The sequence below is a fragment of the Neltuma alba genome, unplaced genomic scaffold (genome assembly GCF_004799145.2).
Source record: "Neltuma alba isolate B1F8T4 unplaced genomic scaffold, ASM479914v2 tig00011337_pilon, whole genome shotgun sequence".
In the NCBI taxonomy this organism is placed as follows: Eukaryota; Viridiplantae; Streptophyta; class Magnoliopsida; order Fabales; family Fabaceae; genus Neltuma; species Neltuma alba.
The window spans coordinates 116163-131025 of NW_021636039.1; the positions used below are offsets into that span (position 1 = coordinate 116163).

The following is a 14863-nucleotide window of genomic DNA, read 5'->3' on the forward strand; positions in this document are numbered from 1 at the left end:
GCTTTCTTTCTTGTACTCTATGGCACGCTAAAAATTTTAAAATATCCAAGAAAATGAAAAATATGTAAGCTGTAGTACCAATGCCATAAAATATAAATCCCAAGTTAAAAATTAAAAATTAAAAATAGTATTGTAGCTGCCGAAGAGATGATAATGTGTCACGCCGTTAGCTTATTAAAAATTAAAAAGAACTATTTATGTGAAAACTCAGAGTTTTCTTAAGTCATTTTATATTTGAGACTAATTTTCGTCAAACTTTGAATGTTAAGATTAAAATCCTCCCAATAAGTGTGCTTCTTAGGATTCAAACTTATGTTCTTTTATATATATATATATATATATAAATAATATCGCTTACCATTTCAACTAACAGTTTGTTTGTTGGTATTAAAAATAAATTTTAATCCTCGCGTAAAAGTTTTTTCCAAGCATGATTTTTTTAAAGATTTTTTTAACATGAAATATCCAATTATTTGTACCTACATCATTTCAACTAGGAAATTTATGAGAGATCCAAACTAATTCACATAACCATGAAAGATGAAAAAACACCACCACCATATATTTATATACAATTTTATAGATCTATTCAACTTCAACGGGAAGATTTATCTCAATCCAGTTTGATATAGATCAAGTTAAATAGGATCATAAATGGCGACAAGACTATACTAAGTATCTTAATTTTTTAATTTTGAATTAAAATACTTAATGGTAGAACTTTGCCTCCTTTTGTAGTCCATTTGAATCAGTTGCGTCTAATAAATTCTACTGTCAAAATGAGTAGGTCCAAAAAATTAGGTGTTCCACCCAAAATTTCTTTAAAAGAGAGTTTAGTTGAAACAGCATGATGATGTGGCGGATTATGAGCTCTTGGATTAATTTAGATGGACCATATTGGATGCAGAGGGACGAGGTCGCTGAGAGGATCTGCACTCTATTCCTTCCCGGGCTTCGTTACTTTTGTGTTTCTAATATTTGTGCCGAGTACGCATGACTTTTAATGCTGTATTATAATTTATAATCATTTAAATTTAAAAAATTAATTAAATTAGTTATTTATAATATATATGTGTTGTTTTTTGTAAATTAACATATTTAATCACATGTATTGACATTACCTATTAACAATGAGAATATTTTGGAGAAAAATTATTAAGTTGGGAAATATTTTAGAGAAAAATATATATGAGTTGATCTTGATTTTAAATATAAGACATATTTCTCATATTTATTAATTTTTTTAAATTATCAGCACTGTATCCATTTAGCATATAACGAGAATAACCCAGCACAGTGGCGTGTGCCTTTGCCTTGCATTTTACCCTAATTTCTATCTTCTCTTTTTTTATTTTTGACCAGCAATTTCTGTCTTCTCGTACACAGTTAAAAAAAAGGGTTGCATTCACTCAAAAAAAAAAAAAAAAAGAGAATTGCATCCGCAAAGAATAATTGCACGAGGTCCTTCTAACAAAAAAACAAACAAGAAGAAGGGAAATGGGCAAACATGGACTTGTCCTAATTTTCCGTCAAAAGGTAAAAAATTTTCTATTTATATTTGTTAATGCGTTTTGGTTTTAGTTACAATACTTTTAATGAGTTTTAATTTTAGTCTTTATAAGTTTTGATTTTAGTTACTATAATTTTAATAAGTTTTGATTATAGTCCTTATAAGTTTTGGTTTATGTTCCTATACTTAATAATATTAACTTTTAGTTAACGTTGTTATACATAGACCAAGCTTTTATGAAATTGTAGGACTAAAATTAATAAGGACAATAAACCACAATTTGAAATTACAAAGAAAAAAAATAAAATTAATTGAAAACGTAAGGATTAATGATGATATATTATCCTACATTTAAAAATGTCAGACTGCATTTTATTTTTAAAAAAGTTAAAGGCACCCAACACTCCGATTTTTTTTTGGTGTATTAGCACCTTTTTTTTTATATATATATAAATTAGGGTTAAAAAAATTTAGTTTGATGTATCAACATCTTCATCCTCGGCATTTACTGCAGTTTTGCTCATGATCTATTAAATTTGAAGCAATCTTACGTATTTTTTTGTTTTATGATGTGATTGGAATTTGTTTACTTTGCATGAAAATTGTTAATAATTTAATATAAAAGGAAGCAAAATGGTTAATTTTACTTGTTAAGATAAAAAAAAAAACGGGGGAGATATTCAATGAACTTAAAAAAGCAAAATTGAATCAAATTTTACAAAAATATGGATAAAATCGTACAATTAAAAAGATTATAGTTGTATTGACTATTGAGCTTACATGGACATAAGATTGGGATACTAGGTGTTATTTTATTTTAAATGCTTTCTTTCTTTCTGCCTTAAAAAAAGTGCTTTCTTTCTTGTACTCTGGCAGGCTAAAAATTTTAAAATATCCAAGAAAATGAAAAATAGGTAAGCTGTAGTACCAATGCTACAGAACAAAAATCCCAAGTTAAGAATTAAAAATTAAAAATAGTGTTGTGGCCGCTGAAGAGATGGTAATGGGTCACACTATTAGCTTATTAAAAACTAAAAATAACTTTTTCTGTGTAAACTCAGTTTTTTCAAGGATTTGAGACTAATTTTTGTCACACATTGAATGTTAAAGTTAAAATTCTCCTAACAAGTATACTTCTTAGAATTTGAACTTATATTCTTTTTCTTTTTTTACAAAAATGATATCATTTACTATTTCAACTAACAGTTATTAAAAATAAATTTCAATCCTCGTGTAAAAGTTTGTTTTCCAACCTTTCTTTTTTGAAAGATTGTTTTAGCATGAAATATCCAATTATTTGTACATACATTATTTCAACTAGAAAATTTATTAGAGATTGAAAATAATTCACATAACCATGAAAGATGAAAAAAACACCACCACCAAATATTTATATACAATTTTATAAATCTATTCAACTTCAACGGGAAATTTATCTCAATCCAATCTGAGATACATAGAGTTGGATAGGATCATAAATGCCGACAAGACTATAACAAGTATCTCAATTTTTAAATTTTGAATTAAAATACTTAATGGTTGAACTTTACCTTCTTTTGTTGTCTATTTGAATTAATTGCCTCCAATAAATTCTACTATCAAAAACAGTAGGTCCAAAATATTAGGTGTGCCGAGTACCTGCCACCCATGACTTCTCTTGCTTAGAAGATCTTTTCTATTTCTCGCTTACCTATTAATGCTGTATTGTAATTTATAATCATTTTATACTAACTCTGCTTTTTAATATAAAAATTAAATAATTAGTTAAATTAATTATTTATAATATATATAGTGTTTTTTTAAATTAATATATTTAATCATGTATATTGACATTACCTATTAACAATAGGAATATTTTAGAGAAAAATCATTAAGTTAGAAAGCAAAGTAAATTAGGGTCTTGTGTTAAATCTAATTCTCCAACTATTCATCTTTAGCATAGGATCTAATTATTTAGTTGATTTTAGTTCTAAATGTGAGGTTTATTTTTCATATTTATCAATTTTTTAAAATTGTTTCTATGAATATTTTTTCAATCATAATTAAATAGGAGAAGGAGGGAGATATTAAAGAAGATGATTATGGTGTTTTAGAAAAAATATATCATATTTTTAGGGATAATCCTAATTAAATCCAGTTAAAACACTAAAATTCAAAATTAGGTCTTCACTTTGTGCAAATTCCTAATGAGGCAAAGAGGCCTAATTAGGGATTTATGGATGTTGTTTAAAGTCTAAAATGCCCCTCTATAATTAAAATGAGTTTTAGTTCTATATTTTTCTCCTCCACAGGTCGTTTTCCTAAAATAAGAAAGTTCTCAATCCATAATAGATGACATAAAATTATAACACTGTTCTCAATTCACATTAATAATTATTCCAACACCCTAATCAACCTGTAAAAGGTGCCAGTCTGAATAAGGGGTCAAATGGTCCATAATCCTTAACGCAAGGGCTTTTCAAATAGTTTTCTATTTATTCATGACAATCGTATGCCTTTTCCTTTGACTATTTCAGAACAAATTAATTATACATTATGATCCTCCGTACACACTATTTTACCAATTTTCCAAGTGTACATGTGTGTGTATATTATTAAGTATATGGAGGATGGATCAATGTTAAAATTGAGCAAAAATCAAACCCACTGAAAATTAAAATCTAGCATTGACCAACACTGTTAGATTGATTAGAGTGCGGGAGTAATTATTAATATGAATCAATGATTGTGTTGTAATTTCCTATCATTTACTAAAGATTTACTGTTTTTGTATTTCAAGAAAAGAATTTGTGAGGTAGACAAAGAACTTATGAGAGAGAAAAATATAAAGTCAACCAAAAAAAGAGAAAAAAAAATAATCAAAAAATATAAAGGTAACAACTCATTTCAATTATAAAGGGGCGTTCTTGACTTTTAAGAACATTTCTAAATTCCTAATTAGGCCTTTAATCCTGATTAGGAATTTGTTTAAAATATAGGCCTGATTTTGAATTTTGGTATTTCAGCTAGATTTAAATGGGATTCTCCCTATTTTTTTATAATCAATTAACTTATTTAATTTTTTAATCTAAATAAATTAATTAAATAGCTTTTATATATATATATATATATATATTCAAAATAAGAAGATAAACACCATGTGGCTTTCCCTTACCCTGGGTGGAAAAGTTGGATCAGTTAATGCTACGAGTTGACCGCTGGTTCCGTTGACGTTATTTTGCCGATTATACTATGACACGTGATTAGATGTTATTGGAAAAAAATAACATCACCTTCGTTAATGAGCAAAAAAATCTTCCTGGTACTTTGGTTCGTACGCTTAGTTGGGTGTCTCTAATAGTCTAATTTTTATTTTTAGATGAAAATTGAAAAACAAACGTTTAAAAATTCAGAAAAGTAAAAAAAAAAGTTTCCACCACTAGGCTCTCAGTCTCTTTACGTAAGAATAATTAATTAGTTAATTTAGTTCAAAAAAATAATTAATCATGTTTCACTTTATCTTCAAAATATTTTTTTATGATTTCTTTAAAGTTTTAAAATTTAATTCATTTATTAAATTGCACTTCTTCATATTAAATTATTTTAAATTTATTATATTATGTAAGATTATTTTTTAATCATATTTCATTATTTATTAAAACTCATATCCATTTTGGTCATTTTACGACCAAACTTACTTTTACTCAACCATAATCAAAACAACTTTTTACTAATCTTATTTTTACAAATTAACTTTTCTAAACTCCAATCCAAACACAATTCAGCTTATCAAATTTAGTTTTTATCCAATTTCAGTTTTTTATAAGTTAAATTGGCAATAAATTATTTTTTAATAGCTAATTCAAACACACCCACATTCGGCAACGACCTGGCAAAACCATGAGTGCTGTGCTAGAATTATTGATGTCCTTGTGGTCCCCCCAGGACAGCCCTTTCTGAGGTTCTTGTAAGGTTCTTCATGTGCTGAGTCAAATCAATTATCGATGGAAAACTATAAAAGGAAATTGGGGACAAATCCCCATTTGAAATATTTGTTGGGAAATGATCCCTAGAAATCTATGAAGGATAAATGACCACAATACCCTTAATGAAGATAAATTGCACATGAAAATTTCAGTTTTCCTTGAATGAAGATGCTTTGCATTTAAGGAAGTTTAGTTGAACGTAACATATTTTGAATAGGATGAGATATACATTGTACACAAAGAAGTTTAGTTGCATTTAAAGGAAGATATTTTGCATGTATAGAAGTTTAGTTGCACAAAAAAAGTTAAGATATATTACTCGTAAGGGAACTTTAATTACACTAAAAGGAAGATGATTGGTACGTATGGAAGTTCAATTGCATAAGAGAATGGAATTTTAGTTGCACAACTTCTCTTGTGCACCGAAACTTCCATACGTGCAAAACATCTCCCATCACGTATAACTAAGTTTTTTTTGTATGGAATGTATCCTTGCTTGTGCTACTGAATGTTTATACGTACAAATCTTGTGCAACTAAACATCCATATGTGCAAAGCATCTTTTGTCAAATGCAAGTAAGTTTCTTTGATTGTTAGAGCCGAGAAAATAAGCTGAACCCGTCCGACCGGCCCATCTAAGCTCGAAAATTATCAGAGCCGGGCTTGAGAATTTTTCTCTCAAATAGAAAACAGGCCTTGACCCTGTAGGGTCAAGGACTTAAACAGGCTAGTCCTACAGGGCCAAAGGTCGGCTCTTTTAGGCCTTTTTATAATTTTTTTTTTTTTTTTAATTTTTATGTAATTCTAATATTATTAATTTTTTATATTGTTAATAATATTTCAAATATTTAGTTATTATTATCATTTTAAAATTAAATTTCATAGAATGGTTTGATTTATTTCGTTTTAGACAATGATTTATCCAATTAAATTTTTTATAAAATGGGTTAATTTGGACTTTAATAATGATTTGATTTATATTATAAGTGTTGATATTTTTAAACTATATATATTTAATAAGAGAGTATTTTTATATTTATATAACTTGTGATTCTATCATTTGAATTAGAAATTTATGAGTTTCAACAACGATGTTTCTCAAATTAAAATAAAATAATCGCTAGATTGCAAAATTTAAAAGTGAAGTTCTTATAAAGAAGAAAGACCTTATATTTTTGCTACGAAAGAAAATCATACTTATTCAGGAGAGTAATTGATACAGTGATGATAAAGTTTCAAAAGATTAATGACAATATTTATTTATTGCACATTTGCACTATAAATGAAACTTTTAGATGTTGTTATCTTGTTAATGAATGTTTTAGATATTTTTAAATGTTGATAAATATTTATATATGAAGATATTTTGTATTTGTGACTTAATTTTATTCATATTTATGTCTTTTATCAATAATTTTATTGATTTACTTTTATTTTCTTATAGAAAATGTGAGAAATATGAAAAATAATTCTTTTTTTTCCCCTTAAATAGGCCGAAAGCCTGTGAGGTTGCCCTGAGCCTGTTAACTTAAGGACCGAGCCTAGCAAATTGGGATATTTTTAAAATTTTGGCCTTGTAGGGCCGGCTGGCCCGTATTCCCACTTCTATGTGCAATGTATCTTTTCTTTTGTAACTGAATTTTTATACTCGCAAAGCATTTTTCATTTAGTGCAATTGAATTCCTTTTCATGTAATCTATCTCATATTCTATTCAAAATATGTTATGTGTAACTAAATTTCTATATGTGCAAAGCATCTTCTTTGAAGTGTAACTAAATTTCCTTACATGCAGCCTATCTTTTTATTCTGTTCAAAATATGTTATGTGGAAATAAACTTCCACACATGCAAACAATATTCCTTTAAGTGTAACTAAATCCCTTATGTGCAGTCTATATTTGCTAAGGACATTATGATCATTTCTTGAGCATATTTAATTGTCTTGAAGGACCTGAATCTTTCACCAAATTTCAGGGACCATTCCCCAATAAAGTTTCAAATGGGGATTTATCCCCGATTTTCCCAAAAACATTTCATCAGGGCATGCTCTTGCACAAGAGAAAAATTGGTTGGCAATGCACAAAACCAGATCAATCTAAAAAATGCTAAATCCTTTTTTCAATACTAAATAAGCATATTTTGGTCTATGGATAACTTTTTGTAATAAAAAAAATACAGCTGATCAATTGTTTTGAAATTTGATTTTTAATCTTGTGTTGTGCAAAAAAGATGAGTCTTAAAATTATTCTAATGTTTGCAATATTCTATAACAATGCTTTTGTAGTTTTTCCTGTGATAAAAATGCTACCAGTCTTTATAAAATTATAGGATGTTGTGTTGTTTGTGACAACTTATTATGAATAGGATAGTTTTTCTCATGTAAAGATTCCTCCACAGTTTAATTTATTTGAAAATTATACTATTTAAAGTAAATGAATTAATAAACGTAATCACACAACTGGAGTCAACCATGATTTGTCTTTTAAAAAAGCCTATTATTTATAGGGGTAAAAGACGCGTTTTTCAACGAGACATGATTTAAATGTTTTCTTTTTTGGCATAAATCATGATTTAGACGTTCAAACGCGCTTTAATGTTTCAACGCCATTTTTTTTAAAGGCCAAAAAATACACCATTTTTTTTTTTGCCCTTGAAAGACAGCTTACCTTCCAAATATTGTTTTTTAACTCCTGAATTTTTAATTTTGACCAACAATGTTGTAATTGTTTGTAACTTGAATCGTAAAAATATAAACAATTTGTATAATTTGAACAATGCACATGTGGTCAAATCTTTCTCTTTTTTTAACTTCTCAATGTATGAAATTTCTCATATTCTGGCTCTCTACAAGAGAAATTATTTAAAAAATTGCACTAGTCAGTAATAATCCATCACGTGCTAATTAAATTTGATCTTTTGCTCTTTGTTCTTTTCTTTGAATTTCCTTTTATAATATTACAACAAAGTTTAATAATAATAATAATAATATAATAATAATAATAATAAAATAATAATAATAATAATATACATACTGAGAAAATTATATTAAAAATTTGGTAGAGTTTCTTTCCCATTTTAACTTCTATGTAACCCATATTTTTTGCCAATCTATGAAACCCCTATTTAAATTAATTCTTGTTGACAGGTATTCTTGATGGTGAAATGTTGGTTTGGGGTAAATCCTAGAACCGTTTTGCTGAATTTGGTTCTAACCAGGAAATCGCAAAGGTGGCAACAGGTGGGCCTGATAGTGATAGACATTTATGTTGTGTCCTTGAACTAGATGGGCTCACAACCATGGAATTCAGCTTTTAAGGGCGCTTTTGTGGGTTGGGTCTCAGTGGAAGAATGGTTTTCTAATTTATTGATGATTAATCACTGAACAATTTTAAATAGTCAACATTATTTTCATGGTTATTTAACTTCGAATTTTCTATTCTCATTTCAACCAACAACAATTTTCTTTTGGGGAAAAAAAATCTATTCTCTGCGTGGTCAAAAGAATCAAGCCATCACCCCACCTACTACGTGACTATCTTAACATCATGATTTGCTTAATCGCTTTCCTTGACGGGTCATAAACTCCAAACCTTTGAAAATTCTATCATCTTTACAGGGCTAAATAAATCCCTCCTTAAACTCCCACAAATCTCACACAAACGGTCATGGTAATAAAAATCATGGCACACAAATCCTCGTTTTTTCTCTCATTCTTCTTCTTCCACTGTCTCTCCTTATTACTTATTGCAGCCCATGCAACCAGCTTCAGCTCAATAATACTAAATCCATCTCCAAGACGAATACTACAAGAAAACAGAGTTGTTCTCGCAGAACAAGACGCAGAGCCGCTTGATTATAGATATGCATGTTTGGACCGAAGTGGTATGGCTCCATCAAGCAAATACCAAAGCAATCTCAAGAATCTCATGTCTTCACTTTCTTCTGTTGCCTCAACCAGCAATGGATTTGGTAACAGAACTGCAGGTAGTAATGAAGATAAGGTGTATGGGCTTTATCTTTGTAGAGGGATGTGAATTCAAGTTTATGTCATTCTTGTGTTCAAGATTCTAGCAGATTGATCCAACAGCATTGTCCCAATAATGCTACTGCAGTTTTATGGTACCCATTTTGCCTTCTCAGGTATATCTTGTTAAATTTATATTTCTGTAAGCAACTTTGTACGGGTTACTTAAACAAAAAGTTGTCAATTAAAATTTATATCTGGAATACGGGTTAATACCCTTTTTAGCCTCTAAAGTTTGAAACTAGTGTTTTAGATGGACCAAAATAAGATCAAATTTCAAGGACTAAGATTATTGGTTTCAAGAACCAAAACCAAAATGAAGTCCAATTTTAGGGACTAAAGATGATATTAATTCTCTTGAATAAATAAGATAAGAATTCATCATCGTGATCAGACTACAATTATACCATTTGCATTGATTACATGAATTTATGCTACCGATTGGATTCATGAAAGAAATTCTGCTAGCATTAAATAGGTACTCAAACCAGGATTTCTTCGACAATCTAACGCTAAGGCCTCGGATTCCCATGTTTGATGCATCACAAAACTTCACGAGTGCAGGAGAGTTCGACAGTGACGCTACGATTCTGATGAACGGTTTGATACAGACAGGTTCAAAGACAAACCTGATGTTTGGGACACACGTCTTCAACATAAATGGCACCCAGAAAAGGTATGGTTGGGTTCAGTGCAGCAGAGACATAACCAGTGATGAGTGCAGAACATGTCTGAGCAATATGCTAGAAGATGTTGAGAATTGCTGTGAAGGCAAGAAGGTTTGGAGAATCTTTTCTCCTAGCTGTATTGTATGTATGAGACTCAGCCTTTCTTTGTAAATTATCCCGGGTTGATTGCTCCAGCGCCCCAGCCAGGTATCATTTTGCTTCTTTCATGATATGGTAGGTGCAATTTTGTGCATTTCATGGAACTCGGAAAATAAATAGTGCTATTCACACTTGTAAATAATATGATATGTTGACATAAACGTGAAAATAACCTCTTTTCTTGAAGATTATTCTAAAAATAGTTATCAAAAGTTTGATTGTATATGCAAATCCGTTTGCATCTTTCATTGTCATGAGTTGTTATGTGAACTAAAGACGAGTTCCTCTTGAAAATTATTTCAAGCAGTAAAACCTTTCTATGAGTACTGAAAATGTCCCTGAAAAAAAGGCTGGATTTGGCTCTGTTTACAAGGTACTGAATTTATATACCATATATACTTACTTATTTAAGTTATTTTCACCTTCTGCCTTCACAACATTCTTAGATTTAGTTTATGTTAGAACTTTCTTTAACCTAATCCTACACTTAAAATTCTGAAAACCAGGGGAGACCGGGTTACGGGATTTCAGATCCCACTATGAATAATGAGATGTTCTACTAGAGTATTTAAGCCAGTTAGTCCTCCTATCTCAATATCTAACTTATGTTGAAGAGTTCTCAACTTTAAGATGCCCATCCATTAGTATCGGAGTTTTTAAGTTGGCAACTCTAATCAACATAGAAGGTGAATGAAGTGGGCACAGTAAGTGCCTTCCGAGACATCAACTCTCCATAGGTGGAAATTGATGGTGATAATGTATGGGATACTTAGTTTCAATTGAAATAGTATGAAATACTTTACATGTTAGTTCTTCCAACTTGGCACTTAGGAGAGGTTTCTTCACACTACTTGGATCCCCGTAAAAAGAAAAAAATTTGCACTAACATCTCTTATATTAAGCTTTGAAAAAAATCATTAATCTTTAGGTAATTTTGCATTATTGGATCAAGCTACTGGAAGTTTTTAAGGTAAAAAAACTGCTCAAGGTAGAATCTCTCCTTTGAAAGACAGTAGCTTTGCAAAATTCAAAAAAGCAAGAGGATGTGACTATAAATATGAAAGCTTAAAGATAAGTCAGATTTATTCTAGTTTAATTGTTTCTCTTTCAACTTTCTTACTTTTGAAAGCAAAAAAAAAAATGGTGGTTGCAGGGTGTTTTATCTGATGGGAAGGAAATAGCAGTAAAGAGGCTGTCAAAAACTTCAGGGCAAGGATTAAATTTAAGAATGAAGTGATCTTGATTGCAAAATTGCAGCATCGGAACCTTGTGAGATTGTTAGCTTGCTGCATTGAGCAAAATGAAAAACTACTTGTTTATGAGTACATGCCTAATTCTAGCCTCGATTTTCACCTCTTCAGTAAGTTACACTTACCTCTTCTGAGTTTCACTGAATTTTTACAAACATCCCTATTGGGTATGGGTGGCATTTTATATTTATAAAAATCTTCCGTTCAACTTTCTCATTAATCCCATTTCATCTGAGTATCAGCAGAGTCTGCAATTCTTATAATTTTATTGCTTTCAGATATGGAGAAGCGTTCCCAGCTGGAATGGAAGCTGCGATTGAGCATCATTAACGGAATTGCAAAAGGACTTTTATATCTCCATGAAGACTCTAGACTAAGGGTTATTCATAGGGATCTAAAAGCTAGTAATATACCATTAAACCATGAAATGAATCCAAAAATTTCTGATTTTGGATTAGCAAGAGCTTTTGGAGGCGACCAAAGGCAAGCAAATACTATTAGAGTTGTGGGTACCTAGTAAGTTCAATTTAAAACGCTTTCTGTTATTGTTATAGCATTTGAAAGCCAATATTTTCATATGAACACACAACATAAAATTAACTATATTCATTGATTTATTTTTATTTTGAACAGTGGTTATATGGCTCCAGAATATGCTATGGAAGGCTTGTTTTCAATAAAATCAGATGTTTTCAGCTTTGGTGTTCTCCTACTAGAAATCATTAGTGGAAAAAAGAATGGTGGATTCTATCTTTCACAGCACCGTCAAAGCCTTCTCACATATGTATGCTTTCTGACTGCCTCTCTTCCTCAACAATATACTAAAGGGAACAAATCGAATGGAATTTTCAAGCTTTTGAACAGAAACAACACAATTCATCTTCTTAGGCCAAGATCTGATTCCAACTTTGAAAAAACAAAATATGTCTTTTCGTTTCAAGCAATTGAAATATCCTTGATGACTTCAGAAACATTGCTCCATGTGCCATAATTGTATTGAAAAATCCTGAACCGACTTCTTGAAAAACTAACTAAAACTCAGAGCATTTTTCTTATAAAATTTGCTTTTTATCTAACCTAAAAACGCATTTACCATGTAGGCATGGAGGCTTTGGTGTGAAGGGAAGGGCTTAGATCTAATGGATGCAATATTAGAAAGGTCATTTGAACCTTCTGAAGTTCTCAAGTGCATTCACATCGGCCTCTTATGTGTGCAAGAAGATGCAGCGGACAGACCAACAATGTCAAGTGTAGTACTTATGCTTGCAAGTGACTCAGTGAACCTTCTAAGGCCAACACAACCTGCATTTTCTGTTGGAAGAGGTTTCACGAAGAAAGAGCCTTCATCAAAAAATACCAGCCGTGACTCTGTCCATGGAGTAACTATATCTGAAGTTTTAGCTAGATGATCCTAAGAGTAACTATTTCTGAAGTTTTAGCTAGCTGATCCTAAGGACTAGACAAGACCTTCTTTTGGTAAGATTATGATGGCATGGATGTAGATAAGAGTGGCTATGAAAGAAATTTTATTTTATTTTTTCCCTTGTGTATGAAAGAATTATGCATAAGAAACATTATTTTAATAATTATGATGACATTGTTGAAGTTTGAATGCTGGGTATACAGCCTCGTGAAGTCTCAATGAATAAGATTGTCTATCGCTCAATGACTACATTTACCAGATCTAGAAGTGTTTCTCCTGGTATCTCTCATCTTATAGGGTACTAATGGCAGAGAGAAAGTGACAAGCGCAAATAGAGTCTTTCCAATTAGGCCAGTTAAGAATCACAACATCTAAATCCATGTCACTAAATGAGGCACTACAAAAACTTACCGTATCAAGAGCTAAGGAGACCTCCATGGGCCAAGGAAGGCAACTCGAATAAAGGCCTCAAACCAATCAATATATTAATAGCAGGTGAAGACAAGGCTTAGGTCCAAATAAAGTAGTTGTAGAGCATGCTATTTAACCCATCATGTAAATAAGAATGTTATGTTCAATACAAGTGATTTCATTAATGAAATTGTGTGCTTATAAGAACTTGTGCGTTATTTAATTAGTGGGTTTTATTTTTCTGAGATAAAATTACATATTTCATTTCATTTTAATATAGCCTGCAAGGACACTTAAGTTTCCTCATAAGATTTAGCCTATTCAAACAGTTTAAGAAGATTGCAGGCAAAAACAACTTTTGCAGAAATATAATTCTTGTGGGTCGTTTTTAGCTCTCTCTATGGTTTCTTCCTAAATTGCTTTAATTTAGCACAGACAATTCCCTTCGCAGCCTCCAAAACTTCTTTGACATTCTGGGTTCATAAGTTTCCAGTTCATAGGGTTCAGAATTCCACATCTGAATTTGATTACCGGGTTTAGGGTTCTTTATGCAATTGATTTGGTGGTTTTGACTTTGATTTACCTAAAGGTCTCTCCGGCAAAATGGTTCTTGCTGACCCAATATGTTACTTTCCCTAAATTACGTTTCTTCCACATAATTATAATTGTAACCTTCAATCAAAAGCTTTGGTAAAATAATACAGAAACATCATACAAGTGAAACAGAAGAAACATTGCTTCAATTATTCACTACAAGCTGATTGGACAAACATATCATAACCTTGAATCACACCTTTGTTTCCTTAAACTTCTAAAATCAGAGTTCAAATGTTTGGAATTGGATTGGCTAGCCAGGTGCAAGTTGTAAACTGGGTCCTAAATCAGCTTCATGGACGCTTGATTTGGCAGGAAAACAGAGTAAGTAGCCATTTCGGATTATTTCAAAACGAAATTCCAAGCCAAATAAACAAAAACAACCCGCTAATTTTGATTTGGTGGACTTTGATTTACCTAAAGGTCTCTCCGGCAAAATGGTTCTTGCTGACCCAATATGTTACTTTCCCTAAATTACGTTTCTTCCACATAATTATAATTGTAACCTTCAATCAAAAGCTTTGGTAAAATAATACAAGAAACATCATCAAGTGAAACAGAAGAAACATTGCTTCAATTATTCACTACAAGCTGATTGGACAAACATATCATAACCTTGAATCACACCTTTGTTTCCTTAAACTTCTAAAATCAGAGTTCAAATGTTTGGAATTGGATTGGCTAGCCAGGTGCAAGTTGTAAACTGGGTCCTAAATCAGCTTCATGGACGCTTGATTTGGCAGGAAAACAGAGTATAGCCATTTCGGATTATTTCAAAACGAAATTCCAAGCCAAATAAACAAAACAACCCGCTAATTTTTCCAGTACAGGACTTACAATACTGAAACTTCATTCACAA

General features: G+C 30.8%; 2 protein-coding genes and 1 long non-coding RNA gene across 3 annotated transcripts; 2 read left to right on the forward strand and 1 right to left on the reverse strand.

Annotated features, from left to right (window-relative positions):
• The first annotated feature begins 404 nt into the window (after positions 1-404).
• LOC114712106 (cysteine-rich receptor-like protein kinase 15) lies at positions 405-12987 on the forward strand. Its single transcript, XM_028896576.1, has 5 exons — positions 405-411; positions 11554-11686; positions 11855-12092; positions 12210-12360; positions 12677-12987. Exons 2-5 carry the CDS (start codon positions 11653-11655, stop codon positions 12983-12985), a joined length of 732 nt encoding a protein of 243 aa, XP_028752409.1. The 5' UTR covers positions 405-411; positions 11554-11652; the 3' UTR covers positions 12986-12987.
• LOC114712128 (cysteine-rich repeat secretory protein 38-like) lies at positions 9360-10889 on the forward strand. Its single transcript, XM_028896600.1, has 4 exons — positions 9360-9459; positions 9540-9615; positions 9978-10278; positions 10833-10889. The coding sequence occupies exons 1-4, from the start codon at positions 9360-9362 to the stop codon at positions 10887-10889; spliced, it is 534 nt and encodes a 177-aa protein (XP_028752433.1).
• Positions 12988-13099: 112 nt separating the features above from the next.
• LOC114712108 (uncharacterized) lies at positions 13100-14528 on the reverse strand. The gene is made up of 2 exons (XR_003737200.1): positions 14422-14528; positions 13100-13993 (listed from the first exon to the last, which is right to left on the reverse strand). It is a non-coding gene; the product is annotated as an uncharacterized LOC114712108 (long non-coding RNA).
• Positions 14529-14863: the final 335 nt, after the last annotated feature.

Bases quoted from the DNA above. Each gene is read 5' to 3' on its own strand.
- LOC114712128 (XM_028896600.1), top strand. From the start codon at position 9,360: ATGGCTCCATCAAGCAAATACCAAAGCAATCTCAAGAATCTCATGTCT. The intron at 9,460-9,539 runs GTAGTAATGAAG...CTTGTGTTCAAG, and splicing joins ATTTGGTAACAGAACTGCAG to ATTCTAGCAGATTGATCCAA. The intron at 9,616-9,977 runs GTATATCTTGTT...AGCATTAAATAG, and splicing joins TACCCATTTTGCCTTCTCAG to GTACTCAAACCAGGATTTCT.
- LOC114712106 (XM_028896576.1), top strand. From the start codon at position 11,653: ATGCCTAATTCTAGCCTCGATTTTCACCTCTTCA. The intron at 11,687-11,854 runs GTAAGTTACACT...TATTGCTTTCAG, and splicing joins CCTCGATTTTCACCTCTTCA to ATATGGAGAAGCGTTCCCAG. The intron at 12,093-12,209 runs GTAAGTTCAATT...TATTTTGAACAG, and splicing joins ATTAGAGTTGTGGGTACCTA to TGGTTATATGGCTCCAGAAT.